Source organism: Malus sylvestris, chromosome 3, assembly GCF_916048215.2.
Source record: "Malus sylvestris chromosome 3, drMalSylv7.2, whole genome shotgun sequence".
Taxonomy (NCBI): Eukaryota; Viridiplantae; Streptophyta; class Magnoliopsida; order Rosales; family Rosaceae; genus Malus; species Malus sylvestris.
In genome coordinates, this window is record NC_062262.1 from 1,331,488 (window position 1) to 1,349,059 (window position 17,572).

Below are 17,572 nucleotides of genomic sequence, written 5' to 3' on the forward strand. Positions count from 1 at the left end.
CGCCCTTCGAAGAATGGTACGTATACCAACGTTGATCTCTAGGCTCAGGTGGCTTGAAGGTCTTTTGACTCCGTGATGATCCTGAACTGCTAGAATTACGCTTATAGTAATCATCGTCATAAAATGAAGCATCAAAATCGAGGCGCCGCCTGACCGGGGGTGTCTCTTCCATCCGTACTTTAGGACCGAGCCTCCCAAAAACCCCATGATGTTGGTCTTCATTGGCTATCTTTTGCCGAGTTACGGCCACGGGTTGCGAAGAAGGTTTCTCTTCTGGTTCACTGTCGACCTTCGCTTTACATTTCCTGCACAGAACCGCTGTCCCACTATCTTCATCGGCGCTATACTCCGTCAAAGATTTGACAATAGCGGGCCCCGTTAAGGCCGCAGATAGTTTATCTGAACGGTAATCGGCCATGAACCGTGGCCGAACATTCTGATTCCGCGGGCGTTGTGTCTCAACCACTTCAGCCTTGCCTTTCCCTTTGTCCTTGGGTAGGTACGCGTCGACCATATTTACTGTTGCCGTGGGGAACGGATCAGTATCAACACTCATCCTCTTCTCGGGGAACTTCAGTTTGCCATTATCAATCCAGCTTTGGACGTTATCACGAAATACGACGCAATTGTTTGTCGTGTGTTTGCTCGAATTGTGGTATTTGCAATACACCTTTCCTTTAAGCTCCTCGGCCTTAGGAATGTTATGACCAGGCCGAAGCTTAATGATTCTTGCTGATAACAGTTGGTCAAAAATTGCGTCAGCCTTGGTAATATCAAAAGTATAAACCTTTGACGGTTTCGATGTTCCTTCAGTGGCCGAGCGACTTTTGGCTTCTCTAGAATCAACCTGAGTTAATGCCTTGCAAATGTATGGTTTATCTATTACTATCTCAGCCGCATCCACACTAACACATTCATCCTCGGTTGATGCATAATTGACAGTAGGGTTCTTGTAAATCGTTCCCCGAGTTGGAGTCTTCGAAGTCTTTTCCTCGCGGAGCAAATAATCGTACTGCTCGACATGCTGGGCCAATTCGTACATGTCCCGAAAATTTGCCCCCAAGAATTTCTTTTTGTATTCGACGTCAAGACCATTCAAAGCAAGTCTGACAAATTCGACTTCGGGTAAGGGCACTCGGCACCAATTCCTAGCCGATTTAAACCTAGTAAGATAATCCATTGGTGACTCATCAGACGCTTGAGCCATCCGTGCTAATGAAGAAACTGACATCTCCATCCCCGGCCGATAAAATTGCTCGTGGAACTTCTCGACCAACTCCTCCCAGTTCTGGACGGAATTAGGCGGGAGATTGATGTACCAGGCAAATGCCGAGCCGGTCAATGAAAAATTGAACAGCCGTAACTTGTGGAAATCACTATTCACATCTCCACATTGCGCGGTGAAACGAGCCACGTGCTCCAACGAAGACAGGGACGATTCACCAGCAAAAAGACTAAAATCTGGGATCTTGAAGCCCTTCGGGTATCCAAACGTCTCAACATAAGCTGGGTATGGATGAATAAACTTGGGAAACTTCGGCCCTTTCTTCATAGCGGAGTCGATCATCCGCTGAACTTCGGTCATATCAACAGATGCTGCTTCGACCCTTTGGTCGGTCCCGTCTGACCTACTGTTCGACCCTCCTCCCTTCTCTAAGTTAATTGTTTTGAGCGGGGCAAGAATAGGCCCGGCCGGTACAATCGGTGCTGGGTTGTTTTCTGGTAAGCAAGTTTGGCGAAGATCGAAAGGCCTGCTGCCACCAACTTGGCTAACCAGCATTTCGAGCAGTTTGGTTTGCCGATCATTGGCACTGAGTATCGCGTCCTGCAGCTTGTCAATGCCTCGACTGAACGTCTGCTCGACTGACCGAGACTGCTCGTCCAGTCGCTTTCGGAGGAACGACCTCGTTGGTGGGTCTGTTCCTTCACCACCATCCTCATCACATTCCTCTATTATCCCTTCATTGAGAACGCATGTGTTTCTGTTTGGGATCTCTAAACCACGGAGTTGACCGCCGAGATTAAGTTCTCTCTCTCGGCGAGTCGCGCTCGTGGACTCAGGTGTACCAACGCTAAGGGGATTCTGCGCCTGTGGCACACTCTGTCCTATGCTCTGACTCGGTAAATCGGCTGTCGACTTTCCCATAGCTGTTTTTTTTTTTACCGATCGTGTTTCAATTGGCATGAACTTCGTAGTTTAGCACTGGGTCCCACTGGGCGTGCCAAAATGTTGACCCTAGAAATTACAAAGCCTACGTGGCGCGCAGGCCGAATATATTCTAAGCTAACTACGTCCTTCGGTGATTGCGGGGCGTGCCAACTCGTCGGCCGAGGCTCGGCCGAGGAGTAAATTTGATGATGCTGCGTTGGGTCGCGCTACTGACTTCTGCGTCTTGCGATTGCGGCCGAGAAAGGAACGCGTCTCGGCCTCTTGGGTTCTCGAGCCTGAAGACAAGGCTGCTATTTCTTACAAAGTTCACGAACCGAATTCGGCTTACAATGTGCCGAATGTAATAACTGTAACACCTCACCTCGCCGAGAAGGCTAATGAGATGACCTCGACCAACAAGGATTCGAAAACCCTTCTCGACCGAGACTTGGATAGGCAATCGACCGTTCTCGCCGCAGTGCTGTTGATGCCAACGGAAGATACTGCGAGACCGACCGACTCTACGGTGACAGAGCTATCTATGCCGACTTAAGATATCACCGGTTGCTTCCACAGTGCTGTTGATGCCAACGGAAGATGTGTCAGCGAAAAAGGAAAAGAAAAAGATCTCAAGTTGTGAGAGTTTGCGCAGGGCAATTTTGTATTGATTTTTGTGAGGCCTTTTCCATTGCTGAATGTCTTGTATTTATAGAAGCAGAACACCGAGCCCGAATTCTAATCCTATTCGAACTAGGTTTCCTTCTCCGGATTAACGTTACCTCAATCAGTCCTACCTCTGCTAGGACTACGAATCTAGTCCTTAACTGAGCCGGATTCGCCTTCTAGTTTTACTGATCTCGTCGAGGGTCCCTATTGTATTAGGACTCGACTTGCACTCTGATTTAACCGATCTAGGCCTAGAAGCCCATGAGCTGAAGCCCCCATGACTTTCTCGCCGTAGTCTTCCCGGGCCGAAAGTAATACCTCCCTCGGCCCAAACTGCTATTTTGGGCCTAAACAGTATACAATAAAGCATTACAAAACTATAATTGTTGTAAAAGTAGTGTGAATATCCATGTAATTTGACTACATATGAAATATAAAAATGACAAAAAAAGTAGTATACACATATTGTCTAATTTTATTAATGTTGTAAGACACATGTTTTAACATACATTAACTTTTATTGTAGACTTTGCATGTTAAAAACTCTATATAAAGAACATGCAATGTACGACCAAAAACACACAAAATCATCAAAGCATAAGTTAATTATACAATTTTCTCTCACTTCTCACCTTGTGTATTCATTTTCCTTGTGTGACACACACACAAGTCAAGAATACAAATAGAGCGATAAGTTGATCTCATTCCACTTCAAACTATAGCTCAAGTTTTCTCATATTTTCGTTTATTTAAAACATTAATATATGTTTTTTTTTCTTTTTAAAAAGAGGACCAGCTAATGGCTTAATTATGACATTTCATCCTTCCGAAAGTCGAAAAGACCACGCATAATGTAGTTTTTAATAAAAATGAAAATTGAGTGAGTATATAAGATTAAGTTCAATAATTATTCCAACATAAGATTATTGATTCATATGATGAATCTTTGTATTCACTCGCATTGCCCTTCCAATATACGTACATGTTCATGAAACTTATGTTGCCTAGAATGAAACTTGGCGCAGATTTAATACCAAAAATGAAATTTTTATATGTAAATTTCACTAACACACGATCTACGATTTAAGAGATTTATGTAATGTACTACAACCATGGTGGTGGAGTGAGGAGTTTTACAGAGTCTCCAAACTTATATGATACAGGGTATTATCTAAAGATAAAATTCTAAACCAAGAATATGAGGGAAATTAAGACATCTTAGAGCCAATTAATACATGACTTTGGACTTCTGAAAATCGGTTTTATATGAGTTGATATATTATGGGTCAAATAAACATTGACATTCCAATGTAAAGTTACGTTAACTCGAGTAATTTTTTAAGTCCAAAACAACAACTTTTAAGATATGCCAACAAAAAATAAGAATATTCTCACTTATATGCTTACCTGGCGGGGGCTTTTAACCCCTGTAACCAATGTTTCACAATCAAGGGTGGAGATAAATCCTCCAGTTAGCTAGGTGGGTGAAACCTCATCCACGTTTTGTAAAGGTTAATGTTGACGGTGCTTGGAGAAAAGAAAGTTGGGTGGTTTGGGTGTTGTAATTCGTTAAGTTCAGGAAGGCTTTTGTGGCAACTCGGGTGAAACGTTTTGATTTCGTTATTCCCCACTACAAATGGACGCTATGGTTGCTAGAAAAGGTGTGGCCTTGGCGATGGAAAGAGGTTTTCATTATTTGATTATCGAGTGCGATTCAATCAAGATTGTGAAAGCGTTGCATGGGAATTCTCCTAATATGTTTGCAGTAGGGCATATTGTGGAGGACTCGAAGGCATTGTTGCTCAGGATCACTGGAGTTTTGGTTGCCCATACTCGTCGCCAAGCTAAAAGAACTGCGCACCGTCTAGCTCGCCATGGTATTCATATGGATACTACCTCATGTTCCCGGTTTGAGGAGCCACCTAATTTCATTTCGAATTCGCTAGTTTCTGATTGTAATTGACTATGGCAACTTTTGTTTGCCTGCTGTGTAGCTTGATCCTTTTGATGACTGAAATCTACTACCGTTGCTTTAAAAAAAATGACACTTCATTCCCTTATTCTTATCGCATCTAAAACAACCAATTTTCATATGATAACTTTTTCTTAGAATACATTACGGCAATCGTCTTTTAACTATAATTTGTACAATATCAATTTGTCATTTTCTCTAAAAACATGGCTAAGAGCTTAGGAATAAAAAAAAAAATCTAATTAGGAAGCACAACACAAGGAATTCCCTTAATTACTATTTCTACTAAAAATCTAATAAAGTACTTGACTCATCTTCTGACTTTCGAATTTGGATCCTCTCCTAAGCCCAAGGTGAGGATCCTCCTGACCAAGGAGTGTGGACCGTTGAATGAAAATCTAACGACTACAAACAAGGGGTCCTTTTAAAATTATAATAATTATAGCCGTTGGATTTTCATCCAATGGCCCACACTTCTTGGTCAAGAGGATCCTCACCTTGGGCTCAGGAGAGGATCCTCACCTTGGGCTCAGGAGAGGATCCAAATCCCTGACTTTCAACTCTATCTCATGCTAGGTAGTAATGCTAAGTTCATATAGACATTCCGTTGGCAATCATATCCAAATAATTATCAAACAATATTTAGATCCCATAATAATACAAATAATAAAGAATAATACTAATAAAGGGATTTCCCTAGAACCTCCTACCTCGTGTTCGACTACCTTTATCAACACAAGTCATCCAAACTTTCTAGCACAACACCCAAATCTAAACCAATTTACAAAAGCATGAACAAATGAAAACAAACACAAGTAAACGCATATTAGCAAGCATGGAAGTCAGTAATTACAGATGATTAACTTGTGTAACATAGGCATTATTTTAGTACAACTTAATACTTCAAATAACAACACTAGTATAAAGCAAAGTAATTTAAAGAAAAACTCGGATAAGAATTGCATAATGTAGAAATATCACTCTTTTTCTATACAAAAGTTGCATATAACTGCTTTGATCAACCAAGTTTAATCTCATAATGAACGCTCAAACCCGAACCAAATGGTACCATCTTAAATGGTTTTTGGAGGCTTGTTTTGTGTACTTTAAAATCATATAATAGTGGTAGAGAACGGAGCCCTAAATTGAAAGTTATGCCAACTATAAAATGGAGTCCCAAAACTAAAAATTGAGAACTTGATGTTGTCTGGCAGCTTTGTGGCTCAACTTTGAACATAGTTTTGGTCAACCAAAACTCAACGGAATTAAGTGAAATCAGATGGGTTTTGATCATGGACATGTCTAGTTTCAATACACATAATTTTGGATAAAAACGAACTCATAAGGACCTGGAAATCGAGAGCCAAAATAGGCTACTTGAAACATAATTTTTATCTGTAAAACAGAAGTTTCCGCAATATAGCACCATACTCTTTTAATTCAAATTACAATTTCAAGACACTTCCATGCTTAAATCTTCCTTTCAGCCAAAGACCACAGACCCGTACTAGGTTGCATCCTCATCCCTTTCGGCTAGAACTTTGCTCCGTTCTCCATTGTGCTTTTCTGTATCATTCTTGTCAACATCTTCATCCTCATCCCCTTCACCTTGACCTGTACCAGGTTGCATCCTCTGATAACATTATCTCTCGTAATTTCAGCACCACACATTTGAAACCATCCAAAAGTAGGTTTGATGATTCTGGAAGCTCCTCCATTCGTTATCTCTGAGTTTGATTTTTATTTTTCCAAGAACAGGGAGTAGGGGGAGTTCGTGGCGAGATAGGGACTACGGTGATGATGGTTTGATGATCAGGGTTGGCCGGATAACGTGGCTTTTACGCCGGTCGGTCGTGTGTGTGTCGTATGAGGAAGGGAAGAGAGGGATGGAGTGAGAGAGTTCTGTACACCGGTCGGTCGTGTGTGTGTCGTATGAGGAAGGGAAGAGAGGGGTAGAGTGAGAGAGTTATGGAGAATTCCATAAATGAATGGAAGAGACGGGAAGAAGTGAGAGAGTGCCTTCCCCAAAACCCACCACAAGAAAATTAAAATCCTCTCTTTTCCTCATTTAAAATTTAATAAAATTTAATATAAATCCTCGAAAATAATATAAAATCTTGTTAATACAAATACGTAGTTTATAATAGTAAAATTCAGGAACGAGATTTCACATTATTTCCCCTTTTAATCTCTCTCCTTTTCCCTTCTTTCCTACCTGAACAATTACGATTAAACCACGTCAACACTTAAATTGATATTTTTTTATATAGACAAAAGACAAAAAACAATGTGTGAGAGGAAGAGAAGGAAGAGGATGAGATAGGAATAGGAGGGGAGAGAATCATACTCCTACTTTTTCTCTCTTTAAAGAAATATCTAATTATGGTAGATAAACTATTGTGGATTTGAAACCGCTCAATTCAGTAATATGTAATAAATTTCAAGTAAACTATGTACAACAAATCATTAGAAAATTTTGGATGTCAACCATGCATAAGGAAAACTTTAATACCTGTCAACCATGCATAATGTAATACAGGGTATAATAAAGAGCATGTGAGTGGATAAGATTACAGTTTAATTACTATAATACCCTTATCATAAATTAATACTAGTTTACTAAATTTTAATTACTAAACTACCCTTAATTTGTAATTGAATACTATTGTACCATCATTGTTTGTCATATATTTCTTCATTTGTAATACTAAAATAGAAACTTACATGTATTACTGGTATATTTTTAAGCAATTAAATTATAAAAATTCATGCTTAATTTTATTTATAAATTTATCTAAAGACGATTAATTTCATAATTCAACCTCAACGCAACTACAAAAGGGCCAAACGACACCTATCAATTATTGCTAACTTAGAGTAAATTGTAGCTATGGTTTCTGAACTTTACTCAAATTGGAGCAATGGTCCTTCAACTAAAAATCCATTACCATTGGTCCTTCAACTCATTAAAACGTGCAGCTATGGTCCCTCAACTAAAAATCCATTACCTTTGGTCCCTCAATTTTAATTCAACTGGAGAAACGGTCCCTTAACTTTATCCCAATTGTAGCTATGGTCCTTCAAACATAATTCGTTTTGACAAATTTTTTTACGTAGTTGACAAAAATGACCATAATTACACACTTTGATGAGTTGAGGGACCCTAATTAAATAAATGGTTATTCCAACATAACATATTTTGACAAAATTTTGAAGAAATTAATGAAAAGGACTATAGCTACACATTTTGATAAGTTGAGGGACCAATGGTAATGAATTTTTAGTTGAGGGACCATTGCTCCAATTTGAGTAAAGTTCAGGGACCATTGCTACAATTTACTGGCTAACTTAAACTTCATTTATATAGAAGTTCCTTCGTAAACCTAGTTAGAATCTTGTTCTAGGCTACATTTGGCATCCACTACTTCCAAATCTTGAATTTATTCCATAATCTTTAAGATTTTGTCGTTCATAATCATTATTTTAAAATCATCACGATTTGTCGTTTTCGATCACTGCTCCAAAATAGTATATTCGTAGCCAATTACACGCCTTTTCAATACACAAAACTAAACATGATCATGGAACTCATGTTGCCAAGAAAGGTTGGTGTTAATCCGAAAGAAAAATAGAAGGAATTTTTGCATCCTTTGGGTAGTACAAATTTCACCAACACCGTAACTGTGACTTGAAAGATTTGTGTAAGGCGTAACCGCGTAAGATTGGAATTACAGATAAAATGAGAACCCAAAACATTCGTGCAAGTCTAGGCCCAAGCTGGTGGAGCCACACAGATAAACTGTGCGAGCTTTACAAAGCCTCTCACAAAACCAAATATATGATTTAAATAGTGTTATTCACACGCTCATTTTTACTTTAGACACGTTATTTTTAATTTTTGGTCATTATATCGAATGAATTGAAGAAAATTAATGACTAAAATATCACAAGAGTGTGTGGGAAAAATAATTGTGTGAATAACATTATTTTATATTTTTGGTGTGTCGTTGTGTTACCAAACACAAAGCGACCCCTTAAATAATAATTAGAGCTATGGTTTTTGAATTTTAGCTTAATTGGAACTTTGGTCTTTTAAGTTAAAATGTGTGAACAGTAGACTATGAACTTGTAATAATGCGATCAATGGTCATTTTGATTAATTCTGTTATAACGTCCATCCATTTTTGCTCCTTTAAGACTTTTATTTTGGTTGCAAGTTATAAAAAAATTAGCAAAAAAAATTATTGTTCTACATTATAACAAGTTCAGACATTAATACTTACGTGACCAAAACTCCAATTAAGCCAAAATTTAAGGACTGCTGCTACAATTTTTTGAATTTTTTTTTTCACTTGGTTGAAAATATAAAAGCGAACGAACAAACGTAATAAACCTGTGCATTCATCATCATCTATCGTCTATCATCCACTGTCAAAGGAAGAATTCGGAGATTTCGATTGGTATAAAACCAAAAACCCTAATTTAAAAAAAAAAAAAAAAACAGAAAAAATGATGAAATGAGAGGAACATGGCTGGGGAACACGGAACGAGAACGCAACTATGGGGGACGTTAGAGGAGCTCTTGCTCGTTTGCGCCGTGAACCGCCACGGCACCCAGAGTTGGGACTCCGTCGCCTTGGAAGTCGGGGGCCGCTGCTCCGCCAAAGCGACGGCGCTCCTCACTGCTCTGAACTGTAGGGACAAGTTCGAGGACATCAAGCGGCGGTTCGTATTGGGAGACGACGACGATTCGTCCAGGAGCCTGGGCGCGATGGTTGACGAGCTGCGAAGGGTGAGGGTCGAGGAGCTCCGACGCGAGGTCCGCCGTCGCGACGTTTCGATCGTGTAAATTTCGCTGCCCTTGCGAGAGATCTGAGTGTGAGGCGTCGTCGTTTTAATGGTCTTAGATCTGAGACTCTGGTTTTTTACAGGTCGTTGGAGTTGAAGGTGAAGAGGTTGGAGGAGGAGAGGGAGCGCAGCTTGAAGGAGGACGCCGAGGCCACCCGTCCGAGCAAAGATCTCAAGCGCGGGGGAGAGGATCAACGGGATGGTTCGCCGGAGAATCTCGCCGGAAAAATGAACTCCGGCTCGGACTTCAATTCCGACGAGCGTGAGAATCGATCCTTCAACGAGTCCAATTCGACGAGCCAAAGAGGCGCGGCGGAGAAGCAGGCGGAGGGGAAAGAGGAGGAGCCCGGGCCGGAACGAAACGAACCAGATCCGATGCGGGCTAAAATCCGGTCCGAACCGGATCGCGATTGCTCTGTTAACGGCAAAGTAGCAGACGATGACGACGAAGACAATCAAAACAACAAAAACGGCGATGATACGGCGAAGGCGAGTCAACTCGACGACTCGAGCGAGTTGTGGGAATCGGGTGGCGAGTCGAAGCTGGGGGCAAAAAGAGGTCGTCGTGGTGGTGCGGTGGCGTCGAGGCAGCAGAACAGCGACGTGCAGAGCTCGGCGAGCTTGTCGAAGAGAAAACGACGTCTTGGCGGCGGAGGAGAGGGAGGAGGAGGAGGGAGTAGGAGTAGGAGTAGGAGCAGCAGCGGCGAAGAGGCCGAGGGTGACGAAGTATCTCCCGCCACCAGCAAAGGGGTTAAGCAGCTCAAGCTGGTTAAATCTGAGCCGTTGATCAAGGTCCTCAAGATCATCCGGTCTCATCGGCTCGGCTCCGTATTCGAGCGGCGGCTTCGGAGCCAGGTATTGACAAATATCCCTAAACAAATTTTAACGTATATAATTTTAATTTTTAATCTTAAAAGTGAAAAATCTAAATTAAATAAATTATCCAAAAAGAATTTATAAAATCCGGAAAATAATTAAGACTTGAATAATGGGATTGGGAAAAATAAAAAGAGGTCATAGCTCATGGACGAAGGTGGTGAGGTCTGAGATTAGATTTAGATGTTTGGCTGTGGGCCAATTAGAACGTGACAAATCACGATGTCGAGGGTGTTTTGGTCATATGAAGAATAAAATAGGGGTTATTTGGTACTTTAATGAGTAAGATCGAGGCAGTTTGGGATGGTACGCTTACGCTGTGCTTGGTGAGAGGATGTTACCTAGCTTGCAGTGCATGAGAGTTACGGATAGGACAAAAACTTGGTCAAGATTTTTTTTTACCCAAGAAAAAAAAAAAAAAACTATGGTCAAGGTTCTGATGAAGGGTTGGGTTACAACCATACGCCTTAGGTGGTGGGGTACTGTACGCTGTTTAAAATTGTGATAAAATTTTCAATGTGACGAGAATACGGTTAAATATATTAAGTGTTTTAATATTAGTGGTGGATACTTGACAAAAAAAATTTCTAACCACATTTAGAATCGGGCATTTCAGCATAGAAAATTTCTCTAAAGTTAGGATGTAGAAGATGATTATTATTATTTTTTGACAAGTATAGTCTAAGCTACTCTATTTTATTAATGATACATACCTCTAAGTAGTTTGAAAACTCAACGGCTATATCATGTATATAAAAGTTTAATAAATTTTCATGACGGTTTTAGATCTTACATAAAATTTGTATTGCCAAGTGATATGTACTGTTATATCATAGCCTTAATTTTATAAAAAAAAAAAAATCAAACTTGAATGTTTAGGAGATTATAAGCCGATCAATTGACCAAACCCAGCTTTAAGAGATTATTAAATCCATCCAATAGTCCAACCCAAAGGAAGCGTTACGAAGTACCAATAATGAGGGCGTGTGGCAGGGGGTGTTGGACACTTATTGGACGTGTTAGTTTTTTGAGCTTGTTTATTAGCTATTTTTTTTTAAATTGCTCTTTTTTTTTATATCTCAATTTCCGAAGTTATTTATATTTTTCCATTACATTTATTTTATATTTTTCATTACGTTTATTGGTAGTAGTAAGTAGCAAGCCCATGATCTTTCGCTTGGAGTTTAGGACTAGAACAACTTGTCTGGAATAAATTCACTGCTACAATAATATTCTGTGTTAATAATAAATGTTTTTGTATTGTTAATACAAAACTTCGTATGACATTACTCGTGCCATGCAAAGGACTAAATGGTGGTCTTTTATTTTAGAAAGTGCTCTAATTTGTCTCTTTCATAAACATTTAGGACATAAATGTAGTTGTTAGGGAAGCATCAATCTACTTCACTCGTATATAACTTATACAAAAAATACTATTCTTACCATCTATTTGTAATATTATTTATACAAACTTTCTAGTAAAGATGAGACTCGCATGGGTTGGTGAGCTTTACCTCTATAAAAAAGTGGTTCAAATAAATAATAAGTGTAGCACATTCATGTTATGTATGTGAATACAATAGAAGATGGAGGTTACGTAAAAAGCAAAATGTGCAATCCATGTAGTAAGAGTAGGTAGGTTAGACGTTACACAGTGCATTACCATATTTTCTTTAGGGGTGTGATATTCACACATCCTATTTTATTTCTCACACACATTTTTAATTTTCGGCCGTTGGATCAGATGAATTGAAGAAGATCAACGGACATAAATTATCAAAGGATGTGTGGATAGCACACCCCTTTCTTTATTATTAATATAAAGTAATAATTTAAGACTTATTTTTGCTCACCACTTGATGATGCTTGTTATCATTATATGACCGTTAAATGAGATTAAATTTTCAAATTTATGCTTTTAGTTACTAAATATATCTCGCAGTTTAAAATCATCTTAAACAGTGATTTGGTCCGCAAAAATAATTTCTAGCATTTGTGATGTTTTTTTGGTTTCTAGTAAAAAAGTTATGAGTGCTAAATATTAATAACAAAAGCCTAAAATTTTTTGTGCAGGAATCAGAAAGGTACAAAAGTTTGATTCGGCAACACATGGACCTACATATGATTCAATCCAAGCTTAACAAAGGTGTGTACACAGAGGATTGCATCCGCTTGTTCTTCCGTGACCTCCTCCTCCTTTTCAACAACGCCGTCGTCTTCTTCCGCAAGAACTCACTAGAGCACAACGCAGCTCAAGAGCTCCGCTCCATTGTGCTAAAGGAAATGAACGACCAGCTCCCGAAACCACAATCCGCAACCGAAACCGAAACCGAAAAATCGAACGTGCCCAAGATCGAAACCAAAGCTCCGAAGATCGAGTCCCATGGCTCTGAGAAACCCACCAAGTCTTCCATTGTTGTGTGTGGAAAACTTGGTTCTGTCAATGCACTCTCTGATGCGAAGAATCGGAAGGGAGATAAGATCGAAGAGAAAGCGAAGGCGGCGAATGTGAAGAAGGCGGATGGTGCTGCATTTGTGAAGGTTGAGGACAAGGGGGTTAGGAGACGGAGGACGCAAGAAAGAGGCGGGTGGAGAGGCACGAGCACGAGGGGCAGGAATGCAGGGAAGCCGACCAAGCCGCACGAGTATGGTGTCAATGAACTCAGTTCACATGACGGTTTGGACGCGTTGAAAGCGGAGAAGGAGAAGAAAGAAAACGGAAGGAAGAAGCAAGGCGCGGCGAGGTTCTTGAAGCGAATGAAGCAGACCTCGAGTACTGAAGTGAAGAAGGAGAATTCGGATGGTACCGAGGAGGATAGCGAGGAGAGCGAGGACGAGAAGAAGAAGAAGAAGAAGCCGACGAGGGTAAGGAGGAAGCCGGAGGTTGAGAGGAAGGAGAGGGTGACGCGGAGTTCAACGGAAAGCGGAGGAGGGAGGGGAGGGGGAAGAAGGAGTCAGGAGAGCAATGGGAGGGGAAGAAGAGGGGTTGGGAGGCCACCGAAGAGGCCGGAAACTTCGGCGGCTGGGGCGGGTAGCGGGAAGAGAGGGAGAGACAACGGGGAGGCGGGTCAGGTGGGGAGTGCAGGGAGGCCGAGAAAGCGTACAAGGAGGTGAATGTGAACATTGCTGTAAGCTGTAAATTATTTTTGGTGTGGTGGTTTGGGTTAATTTCTGGTCTTGCTTTGTTGCTATGCTAGGTTTTTACAGTCTTTTTTTTTTTTTTTTTTTACCTTTTTGCCCAAGAGGTAAAAAAGAATTACGAGAGAGAGAGAGAGAGAGAGAGAGAGAGATTTGTTGTGAACTTGTAGAATGTTTTGGCAAGAAGCTGGGCTTTTTTACTGCAATAGGAAAGAAGCTGGGCCCAAAACCCCCGAAAACAAAGGAAGAAGTTAAAGATAATACAAAATAATAGTATTGGAAAGAGGAAGCGTAATGGGTGGCCCAACAGTGAATGCACAATTGTTCGTGGATCTAGTCGGAAGTGAACGCTTCCCTGCTCGCCAAGGCAAGAGAAAACGTTACCCTAGGGGCCAGGAGGAAATTATTACTCCTATGAAAACTAGGAGATTAGTCAATTCATATAATATTAACAATTTTCTTCCTCGATGGTCTGATAAGTTATGGAACCCTTTTTCTTGGGTTAAACGTGTGACTTATACTACTTTTAGTTTAGTGTAAACCCGTCTGACAAATTATGTTGTTAGACTTTTAAATGAAAATTATGAGACATGTTTTTAGATGATGATTGATAGTTTGACAAAAAAAAAAAAAAAAACTATTACATTAAAAAGATTTTAAAATTTTTGTTCTACAACTTTATTTTTGGTCTGATAGTGTACATCTGAAATTTTGTGTTCGATTTTCTCGCTCTAATTCACTCGTATCAAAAGAAGGACATCCCTAACCGTAAATAAAAGATAAAATAAAAGAGCTGCTCAACTGATACTTTGTATTTCTTCTTGGATTGGATCATTGAAGACGGAGGTAGAGCAGTCTTGTTTGTGAGGGACCATGAAAGAGTTACTGGGGCTTGCATCTTCTGTGCAGTTTTTACTGTCACCCTCAGCGTGGGAATGGCTGCTGCTTTCAACTTCTCCCTTTTGGTTTGAGACTTGGACTTGGTCTTGGGGTTGCTTGTTAACCTTCATCCTATGTTTAATTAATCAAGTGGAACAAGGGTGAAATAAGTAATTAAGCATCATAAAAAAAAAAGATAAAATGAGAAAAATTCAGGTGTAAATGAGGATATTTTCTATCTCTATTTGTCACTCATCGTTTGAATAATGAGATACAAAGACAAGATTATATCCCCATTTACATATCAGAATCTTGTCAAGAAAAATTTGGGTATAACTAGGGATCTATTTCGTATTTATCTCACTTATGATATTTATGTGAGTTTAGTAGTTGAATGCATAGACGTAAATATATTCTTAGTTACGTGTAAGAATCTCGTCAGACATACGTCATCGAAGTAAAAATTTTTGAATGTAATCAGAGCTATTTTAGTCTCTGTCTCACTCATCACATGAATGGTGAGAGACAAAGACGAAAATATACTCCCGGTTACATGTCAGAATCTCACACGATTTACTTCAATAAAAAAAACTTGATAAATAAATTAAAAAAAGTGTATAACACTCTTACCTTCGCCTAACCTTTATCTGCACCAGATAGAGCTTAAACTGAACATCGTCCAGGAATTGGAAATATGCATATCTCCATGTCCTCTTGAGAAGCAAAGGGCAGCAGAATCCCAAGAACCCTACAACGAAACCGAGCACAACGGATAACCCAATCCATAGACTTTCGTCGTCCAAATCCTGGCTTTTCTTATTCTCTCCATCATTCCCATTACTTGACAAGCACTTCGGAAGTGGGGGGCCGCAAAGTTTTGGGTTCCCTTCGAATGCAGAGGCGTTGAAGCTTTGTAGCTGCGTGCCGGTCGGTATTGATCCTTCAAGATTATTGTACGAGACATTGAAAGAATTCAAGAAACTAAGGCTTGCCAATGACAGTGGGATCTTTCCGGAAAAATGGTTCATGGAAAGGTCTAATTCCTCCAAGTTCTTGAGGTTGGATATTTGCTCTGGGATTTCGCCCAAAAAGTTGTTCATGTTGAGATCCAGCTTTTGTATCAGCTGCAGCTGGCCTATCTCAATGGGAATTCTCCCACTAATGCTGTTGTTCTTCAAGTCGATCACGCGAGGAAAGTAAGACAACTTGTACTGCATAAATGTTCTGTTGGTTGAGGTGTAGATAGGCAGTTCGAGAACATCATCGTCTGCTTGAGGAGAAGTTCCTTCGGATAACAACATGGGAAGTGTACAGAGTTCCCTTGGAAATTCACCCGAAATTCGATTGGCTCCCAATCCTAAAACAAAGAGCCTTGGAAGAGCCCCCAGCCAACTAGGAATCGACCCAGTGATTCTGTTAAAATTCAGAATCAAGATCCCTAGCTTCTTGAGCTTCGATAACCATTGAGGTATTTCGCCGTTGAGCTGACAGTTACTCAAATCTAGCATTTGAAGATTTTGGAACCCGTCGAAATTAGCCATTGCTTCATCACTTGGAATTTTCTCTCCATAAAAAGTTGTCGAAAGGATGAGTACCTTGAGACTTTTGCATCGCATTAGTATCCTCATTGCCCCCGTGATGTTTGTCAATCGGCTGTAGCTGAGGGAGAGGAAGGACAAGGATTTCAGTGAAAGAATCTCGGGTTGTATCTGTCCCTCTAGATTGTTTTTGCTCACTCGAATTGCTTTCAGGGACTTGCATGAGTAAAGGGTTGTTGGCAAGAAACCGGTGAAGTTGTTATGGCCAAGATCAAGTATTGTTAGTTTAGTAAGATTGGAGAAATTAAGGGTGGAGATGTTTCCTTCAAAAAGGTTGATTCCGAGATTCAGTTTGATAAGGTTTGTGCAGTTCATCAAGGATGGGGGCAGAGAGCCTTTTAGACTGTTAAATTGAAGGAACATGTGTTGTAATTTGGACAGCTTACCAATGTTTACAGGGAGAAAACCGCTCAATCCGTTGGACTGGAGGTCAAGGAATGCAAGGTTGGTGAGGTTGACAATTCTTTTGCTTATGGCACCTTGTAGCGAATTGCGAGGCAACGCAATTTCTTGAAGTGTGGTAGCATTGTAGATGTCATCTGGAAGTAGTCCCGAGAGGTTGTTGTAACCAGCTCGAAACACCTGTAGTTTGGAACACGCACCTAGTCCGCGAGAAATATTGCCACTGAATCCATTGAGGGAGAAATCGAATAGTCTAATTGAGGGAGACAAATGAAGACAAATGGAGGACGGGATGGACCCCGAGAAGCTGTTGTTCGTGACGTTGAAACTAGTCATATTCGAAGCATGTCCGAAGAATAAGGACGGAATTTCTCCATGGAAGTGATTGCTGGACAAATCAACAATCTGTACATTACTTGGAAGCTGAGAAAGTGAGAGCTCTCCAGAGAGAAGGTTATAGCTCAAATCGAGGATCTCAAGGCGATTCAAGGACAAGAAGAATCTGGCTTCGAGTGAACCATAAAGTGAGTTGTGGGAGAGATTGAGGTGTGTGAGATGGGTGAGATTTCCAAGTGATGTGGGAGAAATAATACCCCCATTGAGGCCTTTGGATGGTAACTGCAATCGCGTGATCCAAAGGTCCTGATTACAAGTGATGCCTTCCCACTGGCAACAATCAACTGAATCAGTAGTCCAGTTCAATGGAGGAGAAGACAGAGAGCGAGAGAAGGTGGTGAGAGCGCTGCGTTCGCTTGGATCGCAAGCATCATTCGTAGATATAATGGAATTGAATATGAGGAAGAAGAGGAAGAAGAGGAAGCCATGAGAGATTGAATGATCCATCTTAGGTTAAGATTCTCACAGGTTTGTTTATATATATATATAATACGCATATAGACGTAAACATACAGTGGTTCGTTTGGATGTGTTTTTAAGATGACTGAAAGTGATTTTAGTGAAAATATTTTTAGAACCAATCCTTAGTAAAAATGCAAGTAAATTCTGGAAAAACACTTAAAGTGTTTTTGGAATCTAAAAATATTT

The 17,572-nt window shown here is 40.3% G+C and overlaps 3 protein-coding genes across 3 annotated transcripts in view; 2 read left to right on the plus strand and 1 right to left on the minus strand.

The window, feature by feature from the left end:
* The window catches only part of LOC126616107 (uncharacterized), a 63,625-nt gene that overhangs the window by 11,060 nt on the left and 34,993 nt on the right, over positions 1 to 17,572 (plus strand). The window lies entirely within an intron of this gene.
* On the plus strand, positions 9,173 to 14,156 carry LOC126616090 (uncharacterized). The gene is made up of 3 exons (XM_050284088.1): positions 9,173 to 9,632; positions 9,719 to 10,490; positions 12,585 to 14,156. The coding sequence occupies exons 1-3, from the start codon at positions 9,316 to 9,318 to the stop codon at positions 13,623 to 13,625; spliced, it is 2,130 nt and encodes a 709-aa protein (XP_050140045.1). The 5' UTR covers positions 9,173 to 9,315; the 3' UTR covers positions 13,626 to 14,156.
* Positions 14,274 to 17,407, minus strand: LOC126616084 (receptor-like protein 2). The gene is made up of 2 exons (XM_050284084.1): positions 15,159 to 17,407; positions 14,274 to 14,660 (listed from the first exon to the last, which is right to left on the minus strand). Exons 1-2 carry the CDS (start codon positions 17,369 to 17,371, stop codon positions 14,447 to 14,449), a joined length of 2,427 nt encoding a protein of 808 aa, XP_050140041.1. The 5' UTR covers positions 17,372 to 17,407; the 3' UTR covers positions 14,274 to 14,446.